Here is a 12930-nt window from a genome sequence, read left to right as displayed (position 1 = left end):
CCATTCCGTTAATTCTAATCATTTGCTAAAAATGCTATTTGATTCTAAAAACTTGTCTGGCTAATGAACCAGAGATTCACACACAATTAAATTTGTTGGAGCGTAGCACCATAATGAATTAAGCTTCATTTCATTCATCTAATTCATTCACCGTCAAAACAAAATATATTGAGTAATCAACACCTTTCTCATCAACATCCACTGATGCTTATTCAGTCTGTTATCATCTCTCGATTGAGAAGGATTGAGCATTGTACTGTCACCTGCCCACATAGCGTAGATGTAACCATTTTTTTTTCGTGGTGTAATTCATACCAGTGAAACAAAAACAACAGGTATGTATTCCGCAGCAGACAAACTAGTGAAAGAGCCGTATCCTGGCGGCAGGGTAATGTTTAGGATGGTCATGGTTAAGCTAGTAAATCGGTGCTCAACAATTGCTGTGTTCTAAGGAAATCGCAGCAAAACTGTTCCATATGGTAAAACTTGTTTTACGCGAGCAGTCTCATAACGTGTCTCAATTCACCGATAGATACAAACAGCTGTTCCAATAACATCCGGTATCCAGGACGAGTTATATCTCGTGTAATCAAGCATAGTGTGTTCGATTTTTTTTCTGTTCATTCAAAACATCGTCACAAAAATATTCCCAACGGCACGGTAATCGATCCTATTACTCCCAATGATTTGCCCAAGAGTATTTTGTCCAATGAGTTAAAACAAAAGCATTGCTTGCGATAACAGTTAATCAGTTAACTCGTATATATGGAATTACGGATGAGTAATCTTTCAATGCAAACCATCAAGCTAAAGGAAACCGGAATAAAAAGCGCCAAGGGTAACTTCAAGTATTCATTGAAGAAAGTAAACGCTATTTCTAACTTTATTGTCATAAATGCCTTCGATATTACGTTTCATTTCATCACTTGCTGCCCACATTGCTGCGTGAAAGAAACAGAATTTATGTGATAATGAAAGATCCGAATGAAACACCAGCGGAACTCGGTGGTCGATAACAAAGTATACCGACATTAATAAGCAATACGTTTAAAGGAAGCAAGTTCTAAAAAGATGCAAATCAGTGTCTCTATATAATCAACAAAATGTTGGAAGAATTATTTCATATTGTGCTTCGATATTAGAATAATTGTATTTGGTAATATCATCCCTAGAGTGAATTCAAAATCTTTTTTGTTCAAAAAGATTTTTTTATTCAAGTATTGAGACAAGCATTGATCACTCTCTTCGGAAACTGCTACTGTTTTTCAAGCATCTCTTCCTTCATTGCATTTAGCGTGTACGGAAGACGCGCGAGACAAAACACCTGATAAAACGCACATGTCGGAATCATTACGTTTGATGTGAATAACGGTGCTGGCTTGGTGTGGGTAAACTATTTGCAACGATGCTAGACCGTCGCGACGACTCGATTGCCTTGGTCGTTTTTATTGTGACCGGGTGAACCGCGACGATATCTGCTTCTACGCGCCTGTAACGATGAAGTTTATCAGTCAGCAAACATTTGCCTACCCGTACGGTCAGTGCATTGCACGGTTTCCTATGTTCGTAAACGATAAAAATAATAATATTAGTTGTCATTGGTTTAATTGGTTTGATTTGATAACCTGGAGCACATTTTAGTCTGTGAAATGAAGGCGATTCATCGATTTTGGCCAAAGTAGGCGTTGGCCGGGTGTGTTGGATGCGTGCCTGAACGTGAATTTCAAACAAAAGGACATGGCTGCTAGAGTCATCCGAGGAAGCGTTGGATCGGATGGTGGATCGTCGACATCCAGTCTGCGATCCTCTCGTTTTATAGTAGTGGATTTTACCAATGATAATGATGAGGTGAGTACTTGAATGTATAATAGGGATATGTATAGTTAATTTCATTTGAATTTTCTTTTCATAACTGAGCTTCTGTTCAACTATTTTAATATCAATTGAAGGTACTATATGTGTGTATGCTTTAGCAGAGACGTTTTGAACTTGAAACTTCACCGATACCCAACTTCTATTCAAACAAAAATCTAACTTGTTCGAAGCGATTGTGAGAATGATTAATCTATACTTGTTGTAATACATGTAGTATTGTAATAATGTCTTTCTTATGAACTTTTCCGTGACTTGACTCAGTCACGTACCCAGAGGGGGGGCCCGAGGGGCCCTGGCCCCTCCCGAAATCAAAAACATACAATTATTTAAAATGTCTCAGACATGTGTTAAAGAAATAACAAGACAGTAAACGTAATGAAATGTAATACAATATCAGTTCCAGTGGAAAAGTTTGAAGTGTATGTTGAAAACAGCCGTAAAAGGCACACCGAGAATTAGATACATAAGCAAGCTTCAGTAATGGGCCCCTCCCGAAACGAAATCCTGGGTACGGGCCTGACTTGACTAATATACAAACAAATCCACTAATAATACAGGTGCTGAACCATAGATACATTAGACAAACCTGATTTATTTCAGTAGTCAAAGTCTTGGCATTACATTCCTTTGTGGAATTTGGCTTTTCTGTTTCAACAGACTTCGCAGCCGATTCTTCAGTAGTGCACTTCTCATATATATTACCGTTAGCTCCGTCAAAATATTGTGCTTGTTTTCGCCAAAACCCGAAATCAACATTTTGGCGAAAAAAATAGTTGATTTACTGATTTTAATTAGTTATTTTTTAGGACAACTAAAAAATTCTTAACATTACTAATTTCGATTTGTTAACTCTTATTCCTTTAAAAATGCTAGAACCATAGTTCAAATGGCAATTTTTTTAGTTAAATTGAGTATTCTGACAGCTCACTTACAACCACAAATGCAAATGAGATTGGTTTGTTTTCATCAGGAAACGCATGCATTAAACACGATTCAGACGATCAATCGACTTTGGTCGACGTCAAGATTAATTTATTAATATTTTTAGCCGAATATTGCTCACGTACCCGACGTTAAAATGTTCCGTGAACTTGACGTAGTGTTTCTTCATATGAATTGCTTACAATTAATGTTTATGTTCCGTAGCCGTTTCATTGGGGTGATAGTCGCATGATGCTACGTGTGAATCGCTTTTACATATTGTTTTGTTTTCATCAGGAAACGTATTGGCCACCCATTTTTCACTAGGGCCGCCGTTCGTTTTTCACCGGGCATAGAAACCTCAATTCGCCAATTCAACGTGCTGTCATTTCATAGCTAAGACACACTCCATTTTCATTCAACTAATTTAATGACTTGACACCTTCGAGGCATACTTTGAGCGAGATTTTGCGCGAATTCTTCTGAAAACGACCTCCAAATTTGTGAATTCGACAAACAAGCTGCTTCAAATTGTGTGGTTGGTTTTTCCCAAGCTTCATCCTCATTTGAGCCCAAACGTTCTCAATTGGATTGGCATCGGGCGACTGAGAGGGCCAATCCAAGGTTACGACACCATTTTTCTCCTTTGTCCATTCAAAACGTTTTTGCACGTTTTTCACTCAATATCGGTTTTTGCAAAGTACTTCGATATATCATATTATTTGCGATCAAATGTTTGTGAACAGTTCCGTACGATATATTTAAACCTTTTTTGGTCAATTTTTAAGCACTTTCGCGTAAAGTTAATGTCATATTCTGAAAAAAACAGGTTACAAATCATTTTTTCGTCTTTCTCCGACAATACACTGACAGCGCCGCGATTTGGAAAATTGTCGACATTTTTCACCTCTTTAAAACGATTCGCCCACTTACTCACAAACTGTTTCGACTTTTTCATGCATTTCGCCGCGGCAGCTTGGGTCATTTTGGGACCTGTCCGGTGCGAGTACAAAAATAAACTGCTTCGAAGCGCGTAGCGTACGCTGTACTCATTTTGGAAAAATGCTGTAATCGAATTGTAAGCAATAGTCAGCTAATTTATTCTCGCATTGCATCAAGGACACTACTGCCCTCTGTGTTAAAAAAAATTACACCATTCCACTTTACCGATCGCGAGTAATCGTGACCACGCTCTTATGCAACAGACTGTATATCTTCGAATTACAAAAATCCCATGTTTAAATGAACACCCTTATCCATAGCCATACATTGCATAAGGGATTATTATTTGATTGATTTTACATCACTTTGTTTTTTTGTTAATAATATAATGAAATATAAGTCGATGATACACGACGATTTTGGCTTGAATAAAACCGATCTTGCAGACTACCGATTTCGTCGGATGATGATGAAACTGGAGAACTGTCAAATTTCTATTTGGTTATAACAGCTAACATTAGATTCTGTCATCTGCAGCTATCACCAAAAACTTGTTCATACTGTAATGACTACTAGCCACCAGATGGCACACTACTGCCGGAAAAAAATTGCATTTGCGATTGTTCTTACTATTTTGACAGGTAAAATACGATAGCGACTTCCCGTGCTGTATTTACGAAAAAGACATGAACGAAAATTAAAGTCAGGCAGTCTGCTATCAGCGTAACTATTTTCATTCAAAATCACTATTTTCTTCATTCAATTGTGCGACAGGGACCGAATACAAATAGTACCCTGGACGGCGTATCCTAGGAGCTACAGGGAAAAGCAACCGCCCACTACGAGTATTCTACGCAAACTGTGATGGATCTATTTTTCTAGATCCAAAACTATGTTGTGAACAAAATCAAACTTACCTTACTTATTGGTTCGATGCAGCTTTCTGCTGAATAAACCCTAACCAGCTGCAATATTGTAATGTTGGAAGAATTTCGTTTGACATATACAATTAGAGTGCAGCACACGAAACTCACTTCACTGTTCCACATGAAAAACATTGTTATTTACACTCATATCAATTGTGCACAAAATACGCTTTCCACTAAGAGTTAACAGCATTTGATATAATCCACCTAGTGCTGTAATGATGCCTTTCTCATATGAATCATACTATCATATAAAATACTGTGGTATTCTTTAAAAAAAATTTCTTCGATTCTTGAAATCGGTTTTTTACGGTTTTTCGCCCTTTTCAGTGATGATATAAAACTTTTAACACACTTTACCCTATATTTCCGGATCCGGAAGTCGGATGCGGATGAAAATTAAGAATTTCATAAGGGACTACAGGACCTTTCATTTGACCCAAAGTTTGTGAATATCGGTCGCGCCATCTATGAGAAAAGCTAGAAAACATATTTTCATTTTTGTGCTCATTTTACCCCATAACTCCGGAACCGGGAGACAGATCAAAATGAAATTCAGGAATTTAGTATGAGACCTAAAAATCTTTCATTTGGTTCTAAGCCATCTCCGAAAAAAGTTGGTGCACTTATTTTCACAATTTTTTGCACATTTCATCGCGAACCGAAAGTCGGATCCAAATAATATCAAGAATTTTGTATGGGACCACAAGAGCTTTCATTTGAATCTAAGTTTGTGAAAATCGGTTCAGCGATCTCCTAGAAAAGTTAGTGCAAAAAAAATTACATTCACACACACAGAGAGAGAGAGAGAAATTTTGCGTACTCGACGAACTGAGTCGAATGGTATATGACTCGGCCGGGCCTCGGTCAAAAGTCAGTTTTCACAGTGATTGCATAACCTTTCTAGCAAGCAATTTCAACTTGACTATGACACTTCTCATGTATTTTTGACCTATAAACTTGTTAATAAAACCAATTTTATTTTTGCTTTCTCTGTGCTTCTGTGAAGACAAGAAGTTAATGTGATAGTTATACAGCGGCAATTTTCATGATTTCAACCACCAAATTAGTTGGTAATGAAAATGTTGTGTTGGTTTGAAAGTTTGGTGATTTGTGTCCAGAATATTTGCCAACTAATCACACTCTCTAAAAACAAAAGCTTTTTTCAGTGAAGTAAATTTTGAATTTTAACTAATTTATTAGTTATTTTGGCTTTTTTGTTGTTAAAAACAACTAATTCAAAAACAATGAAACGGATTAGGCGCAGAGCTAATTTCGGTCGTTCCGTGTATTCATATATGCGCTTCCTTTTCACTTCAGATTGAAGTCGTTCGCCGTACGACTGTTCTGAAATTCTCAGATATAAATAAGAAAGATTGGAAATTAACTTATAATACATATAAATAAAAATAGTTTTATGTTCAAAGTATTTTGAAAATTCCAACGTCACTTCAAATAACGGTTTGTATTTTTTCAACTCTCATCACCGGATGGTAATTACGGAACAAGATGTCGAGTCCTTGTGAAATCGACCTGGAACTCTTACAACCGTAAGAACTTTTATTTAGATCTAAGTTTTGTGAAAATAGGTGGGATAATGAAGAGAGTCCCATTTTGACATTTTTACTATTTTGGCATTACTATTTCCCCAAGTAGCACACGTTATTAAAATTCAATGACAGTAACTTATATGAAACAAATTCATAGAATAAGTTGAATATAATATAGCAACGGTCATTATAACTGCTATGTGACCTGAAAAGCATAAGATACGAAGCTAATGCGACTTACTGAGTGTTTCCAAACATGTTCGCAGCAACGAATATTTGATTTGATCTAGCCCGCACATTAGTCACAATGAAACAGAAAAATTACGTTTGTGTCTGGTTACAAAGTTTTTCCATTTAACCAGTCACGTACCAAGAGGTGGGACCGAGGGGCCCTGGCCCCTCCCAAAATCAAAAACATATAATTATTTATTCATGTCTCAGACATGTGTTACAGAAATAACAAGACAGTAAACAGCCGTAAAAGGCACACCGAGAATTAGGTACATAACCCAAGTAGCAATTAAAACTTGTTATAATTGGCATATTTCACCATTGCTTCATATCGGTTATTTTTGTTAGATATGTTAGACAATTGATTCAACACGTTTTTGTAAGGGATGTAAAATCATTCATACCTTATGATAAAAAAAGAACCGGAATTTTCATTTTAAAATTCCCGCGCTTGTCCAATCGGTAAACTTTTATTCTCTCAACGTTGGCAACACTTTTATACACATTCTGTCAATTTTTGACGCATATCGTACGATTAGTTTTTGTTTGGCGTCTATACAAAGAAGTTGAAAAATTTTCGTGTGGTGATTTTTATAATGGATGAATATTTAGAACAACGGCTCGCCTTCGAAGCGCCATTCGGTCGATTGTTGTGCGGTTTCGACGTCATATTCATAGATCCACACCTCATCACCAGTTATGATGCATTCGATGAATGTGGGGTCACTATCTGCGTTGGAAATCATCTCCTTGGCCACATCAACACGACGCTGTTTTTGAATGAAATTCAGCTTTTTTGGCACCAGCCGAGAAGCGACGCGTTTCAAACCCAAAACATCAGTTAAAATGTGTTCGGCTGATCCATAAGAGATGCAGAACGATTTTGCAACACGATTTGCTTCGCCGATTCAATGGTTTCTTCAGTAACAGATGTTGTTGGGCGGCCAAGGATCTCATCATGATCCAAGCTTGTACGACCACCTTTGAAGCGTTTATACCACTCGTATGCCTGTGTTTTTCCTAGGCACGATTCACCAAAGGCCTTTTCCTAGGCACGATTCACCAAAGGCCTTTTCTAACATTTTCAACTTTTCGGAAAACTTAAATCCATTTGCAACACAAAATTTGATGCACGCACATTGTTCTAAATTTTCAACCATTATAAAAATCGCCACACGAAAATTTTTCAACTTCTTTGTATAGACGCCAAACAAAACCTAATCGTACGATATGCGTCAAAATTTGACAGAATGTGTATAAAAGTGTTGCCAACGTTGAGAGAATAAAAGTTTACCGATTGGACAAGCGAAAGGAAATTTTAAAATAAAAATTTCGGTTCTTTTTTTATCATAAGGTATTACTGCTTGTGAAACCAACTCAAAAACCTGAATGGATTAAGTTCCACATCCGGTTTTTCAACGGACTGTATGACAAGATGATTTGAGGAGTTTCAATTCCGGTTTCCACTTAGCATATATTACTGTTGTAAAACATATGAAACAAAAAACTTGTTGCACATCATTCAAGAAAAGTGCGCTTTTCCAATCGCATAATCGCTGCGAGAAGAGTTAATAAATCCAGTCCTAGAACAATGTTTGCTACTTGGAAAGCAATCTTCAGAAACATTATTTTTTTTATCTTTGGGCCCCACCCGAAATGAAATCCTGGGTACGGGCCTGCATTTAACATTTTAAGTCAAAGATTTGAATCCAATGATCTTAACTAATATACAGAATTCAAGTTTGTTTAAACCCACTATATCTACTCAAAAAATATGTGCTGCCCGATATTTATGGTGAAGTTAATCATTATGGTGAAGTTATCATTAATATTCTTTTTTCCCGTCATATGCAATATGGTGCTGAAAAGTCCAAATGTATTCAGATATAATTTGTTTGGTAATTAATATTAGTTTTTCAGATATCTAAGTTAAAACAGTGGCCATGAAATTACGATTTCTTTATAATCTAACCAATATTAAATTCGCATAAAAAAGTTACATAAAAGAAAACCGCATAAAAAAGACCTGCCATTTGAGCCAATTTGTTCTGATTCCTGAAAGACCTTAGTGTATTTGTTTTTCTGATACAATAGTTTAGGGCTAGGTAGTCAGGTCTAACGAACATTCAGACAAGACAAGCTAGCCAGTTCGATTAGAGAGTTAAGAGAGTTTAGTTGTAAAAATCGAATGTAACGTGAATTGTGATGATTTTTAAAAACACTTGAATAAAATAAAGTACATAAGTATACATCAGTTTATTCGATACATTTTTTCTTAATAAACTGATACTTTTGACTTTCTCATATAAAAGGATATGCAATCACTATGAAACCCGACTTTTGTACTGAGGTTTGGAGGGCCGAGTGACATATACCATTCGAATAATTTCGTCGAGATAGCAAAATGTGCGTATGAGCAAAACAATATTTACTTGATTTTCTCGGAGACGGCTGACCAGTTTTTACAAACTTAGATTTATATGACAGGTCTTACTTTCCCATACAATGCTATTGAATTTTTTCCACGTCCGACTTCCGGTTCCAGAGTTACGGTGTACGCCATTCACTCGTTTGATGTCTGGACACAAACTCATTTTTGTTTCTTGCGGGATATTATTATTGTATTGGCTAATAACAAATACAAGATTTGTTGTTTGTCTTGTTAAGATGTTTAGCTGCCTTGATCTAGCTTTAAATGTGATCAGTATATAACGAGGAAAATAAAATGAAAAATTAAAATGAAAATAGCGAACAAGTTACCACTTAAAAGAAAGCTACGGGTTTGAGTTCCGTCTCATTGTAACTTTTTCGCAGAAACTGATCAAATTTAATAAATATGCGCCGTGGTATAAATAATGTATTGTTATTCTCATTAGGTTTACATCAATCAGTAAATATTCTCAAGTTTAAAACTTTTTTTTTATTATTTTATTAATCAATCTTAGATCGCTCACAAATGCTTCAACAACCGCCAGAACCCACCGGCCCAAGACTTTTACCAATTGAAGCAACGCTGTCTTAGCGAAGGTATCCTATTCGAAGATCCCGACTTTCCACCGGATCATAGCTCTTTGACAAAATGTCAAACCAGTCCCAACCCAACGATCGAATGGCTTCGACCTCGTCAAATCTGTCGGAAGGCAAAGTTTTTCGTCGATGGAGCATCCCGGTTTGACGTACGCCAGGGTAGTCTTAACGACTGTTGGCTCTTGACGGCTGTAGCTAATCTCACTGCCAACCAGCGGCTGTTTCGTAAGACCGTCCCACTGGATAACACGTTTGCTGATGAAGATTACGCTGGCATTTTTCATTTTCGATTCTGGCAATTCGGACAGTGGGTGGATGTGGTAATCGATGACCGACTACCGACGCGAGATGGTGAACTGATTTATATGAGATCTAGTCACAAGAATGAGTTCTGGAGTGCTCTCCTAGAGAAGGCTTACGCGAAGCTATATGGATCCTACGAGACACTAAACAGTGGAACCGCCAGAGAAGCGATGCAAGATTTTACAGGAGGAATAACGGAATCGTACCGTTTGAAAGGAAAGGAACCTCCTCCAGAGAACTTGTTTGATATAATTCAAAGTGGCTTCGAAAGAGGATCTACGTTTGCTTGTAATATTTTGGTAAGTTTCACTGAAATCGTACGACTCAAATTCATTGTGTAGCTCAAATAACTGTTTCCACACTTGAATTTCAGCCGGATCCAAACGTCCCGGAGGCTCACACACCCCAAGGACTACTGAAAGGTCACTCATATTCCATAACCAAAACACACGTCTTCGATCCTACCAAACATCAACTGATCCGGCTCCGTAATCCCTGGGGTGACGGCATGGAATGGAATGGCGCCTGGAGTGATCGTTCCAAAGAATGGGATGCCATCCCAAAAGCACAACGGAAAGCGATTGGTCTCACTATCGACAACGATGGTGAGTTTTGGATGAACTTTCAAGACTTTGTACGGTACTTTGATCGAGTAGAAATTTGCAATTTGTCTCCGGACCCATTCGATGACCCAGAAGCTAGCCTACGTGGTTGGCAAGTATCAACTGTTAATGGAGAATGGATTAAAGGTTCCACTGCAGGTGGCTGCATTGACTACCTAGACAGTTTTTGGGTCAATCCTCAATACGTAATTCGGTTGGATCAACCGGATCGAGATGACAAATACGGAATGTGTACAGTGGTGATAGCCCTCATGCAAAAATTTCGCCGAGCGGAGTACCTTCCCAGTTTAACGATAGGATTTGTTGTCTACCGAATATCCGAGAAAGATCTTCAATATAAACCAGTTCCAAAGAAATTCTTCAAGGCAAATGACCACCGAATAGTAGCTCGTTCTATTTATATAAATTCTCGTGAAGTAAGCAGCCGATTAAAGCTCAGCCCTGGAATCTATCTGATCGTACCGACAACTTTTCAACCGGACGAGGAAGGCGATTTTATGGTTCGTATATTCTCCGAACTTCGTAACTGTCTGGAGGAAAATGATTGCATAGTATGCTTCGGAACACTAGATGACCGTATTTCCGGACCGTTGCTAGAAAATGGCGATTGGGAACAAATGGTGCGTAGTTTCTACGATATGGCCAATCGCAAGGGAAAAATAGACTATTTAGCTTTGGGAGCCATTTTGGACAAATTTTTTTTCTCTCCCCAAGTAAAACCCAAGAAACGTATGAATTTCTGGAAAGCAATGAGCTTACGACTACAACATGTTCTATTCTGTTGGTGGATCTCTGCTGCCCGACCCAAACACCCGACTACACAAACAAAGACATTCAACCATGTCGTAGTTCAACAGATCTCCAAGCTACTAATCTCTCGAGTTAACTTGAATAACTCAACTCTACTCAACTATGACCAATTCCGAACAATCGTTCGCGATGTCCAACAATGGCAAGCCGTTTTCAATCTGTACGATTTAGACCACAGTGGGCATCTCGATCGGAAAGAGCTGAAAAGGGCACTGAACTCGTCGGGTTTTAACGTGAATAACCGCGTTCTACACGAACTTATGAAACATTCCAGAGAACGTGGTCAAGAGACGATGGAGTTGGTCGATTTTGTGCTCTGTGCAGTGGAAGGTCGAAATGCGATTGGTGAGTAATCGAAACACAGAGAACAAATTTCTCCCAGTTCGCCAATTTATTAGGTAATTTTGTTTGCAGAAAAACTCTTGCAGAATCCCACGGATAAACCAACATAATAAGGATGAGAAATCCATAAAAAGGCCATATTAAGTATTATTATATCTACTTCAAGGAAGTAACTGTGTCAATACCTCAGTTTATTATATTCGTATGCATTTGGATCCAAAACAGAATGACAATCACCAAATTGAAAACATAATGGATTATATAATAATCACATATTTTCATCTGATGCAGTGGAAATTAAAAAGTATTTAGTAAACATATTAGAATTTCTAACAGCCAAAGGAACTAAGTTTATTTTCTTTACGGAATACTTAACCCCAACCAATTTTAAGTGAACGAATTAGTTTCTTTTGTTGAAAGTCGTAGTAAATGCGATATAAAGAGAAATCCTTCCTTTCAATTCTATTAATGAGATACAATATTCTATACAAATACGTGTTTCGTACAGCTATTGTAGACAGCTTCAGTGTCAGAATTTGATTTCATATTCGCGTGAATAATAGTAGAATTACAAGGAAATATTCATCGATTTTTTAGTTTTCGAAAATTATCGTTTTGTCCTTGTCGTGTCTGGAAAAAAATTTATTAACATAACTAGGGAAGTCGTAATATCGATCGATCAATTAATAACCATGATAATCGAGTAAAATTTAATCGATTAGTTCAATACTAATATTTGACTATTAAACTAATCGAGTAATTTGAAAAATTCACTAACAATAATCGAATGATGATTCGAGTAATCGATTGTTACCCTAGATAATCGATTAAAATTTAATCGATTGGTTTGAAAATTATACTCGATCAATGAATAATCGAGTAATTCAAAAAGTCCGACATCCCTAAATACAACATTGTTCACAACCATTCACAAAACTGACGCTGATTTTATTGCGCTTTTCTACTCTCCGATGTTTTAGAAATGTATCTCCAAAGCCACTCTCAATGACTACAGCCATAATAATGAAATATTAAATGATCTTATTTTAAAATGTTTTTGTTTTTTCGTTCATTCATTCGACGCGAGTCATTATCCTAACACACAAACAATCAGTTAACAGGGGGAGGAGTGGGGTACTGTTTCACTGATTCTACCTATGTCCATTGATTGATCGTAGGTATTGCAATTATGGAAGTTTCCTATCTTCTTTTTATTTTTTCCACGCATTGAAAACGTTGCTAGCTGTTGCCCGCACAGACTTTTGGGTATTTTGGCCGTCTCGGGCCCCAGAAACTTTGTTTCAACACTTCATTTTATTTTAAGATTATTCTACACTATGCACGTGTTCAAGTTTAAAGTCTGAAGAAATTTAATGTTTA

The 12930-nt window shown here is 37.2% G+C and overlaps 1 protein-coding gene across 3 annotated transcripts; it reads left to right on the top strand.

Annotated features, from left to right (window-relative positions):
- Window positions 1-224: 224 nt before the first annotated feature.
- LOC131436726 (calpain-B-like) lies at window positions 225-11895 on the top strand. 3 transcript variants are annotated; one of them, XM_058605603.1, is made up of 5 exons: window positions 225-335; window positions 1642-1848; window positions 9391-10074; window positions 10149-11553; window positions 11623-11895. In XM_058605603.1, the coding sequence occupies exons 2-5, from the start codon at window positions 1738-1740 to the stop codon at window positions 11658-11660; spliced, it is 2238 nt and encodes a 745-aa protein (XP_058461586.1). In that variant the 5' UTR covers window positions 225-335; window positions 1642-1737; the 3' UTR covers window positions 11661-11895. The 3 variants fall into 3 exon arrangements, with proteins under 3 accessions (XP_058461586.1, XP_058461587.1, XP_058461585.1); XM_058605604.1 differs by having other exon boundaries at window positions 233-335; window positions 1632-1848; XM_058605602.1 differs by lacking the exon at window positions 225-335 and having other exon boundaries at window positions 367-1848.
- Window positions 11896-12930: the final 1035 nt, after the last annotated feature.

This window comes from Malaya genurostris, chromosome 3, assembly GCF_030247185.1.
Source record: "Malaya genurostris strain Urasoe2022 chromosome 3, Malgen_1.1, whole genome shotgun sequence".
In the NCBI taxonomy this organism is placed as follows: domain Eukaryota; kingdom Metazoa; phylum Arthropoda; class Insecta; order Diptera; family Culicidae; genus Malaya; species Malaya genurostris.
Note: the sequence above shows the minus strand (reverse complement) of the source record. Positions and strands in the feature narration are given on the sequence as shown.

Coding starts and splice junctions, on each gene's coding strand:
- LOC131436726 (XM_058605603.1), top strand. CDS start 1,738: ATGGCTGCTAGAGTCATCCGAGGAAGCGTTGGATCGGATGGTGGATCG. Junction 10,075..10,148: donor CGTTTGCTTGTAATATTTTG/GTAAGTTTCACT, acceptor CTTGAATTTCAG/CCGGATCCAAACGTCCCGGA. Junction 11,554..11,622: donor GGAAGGTCGAAATGCGATTG/GTGAGTAATCGA, acceptor TTTTGTTTGCAG/AAAAACTCTTGCAGAATCCC.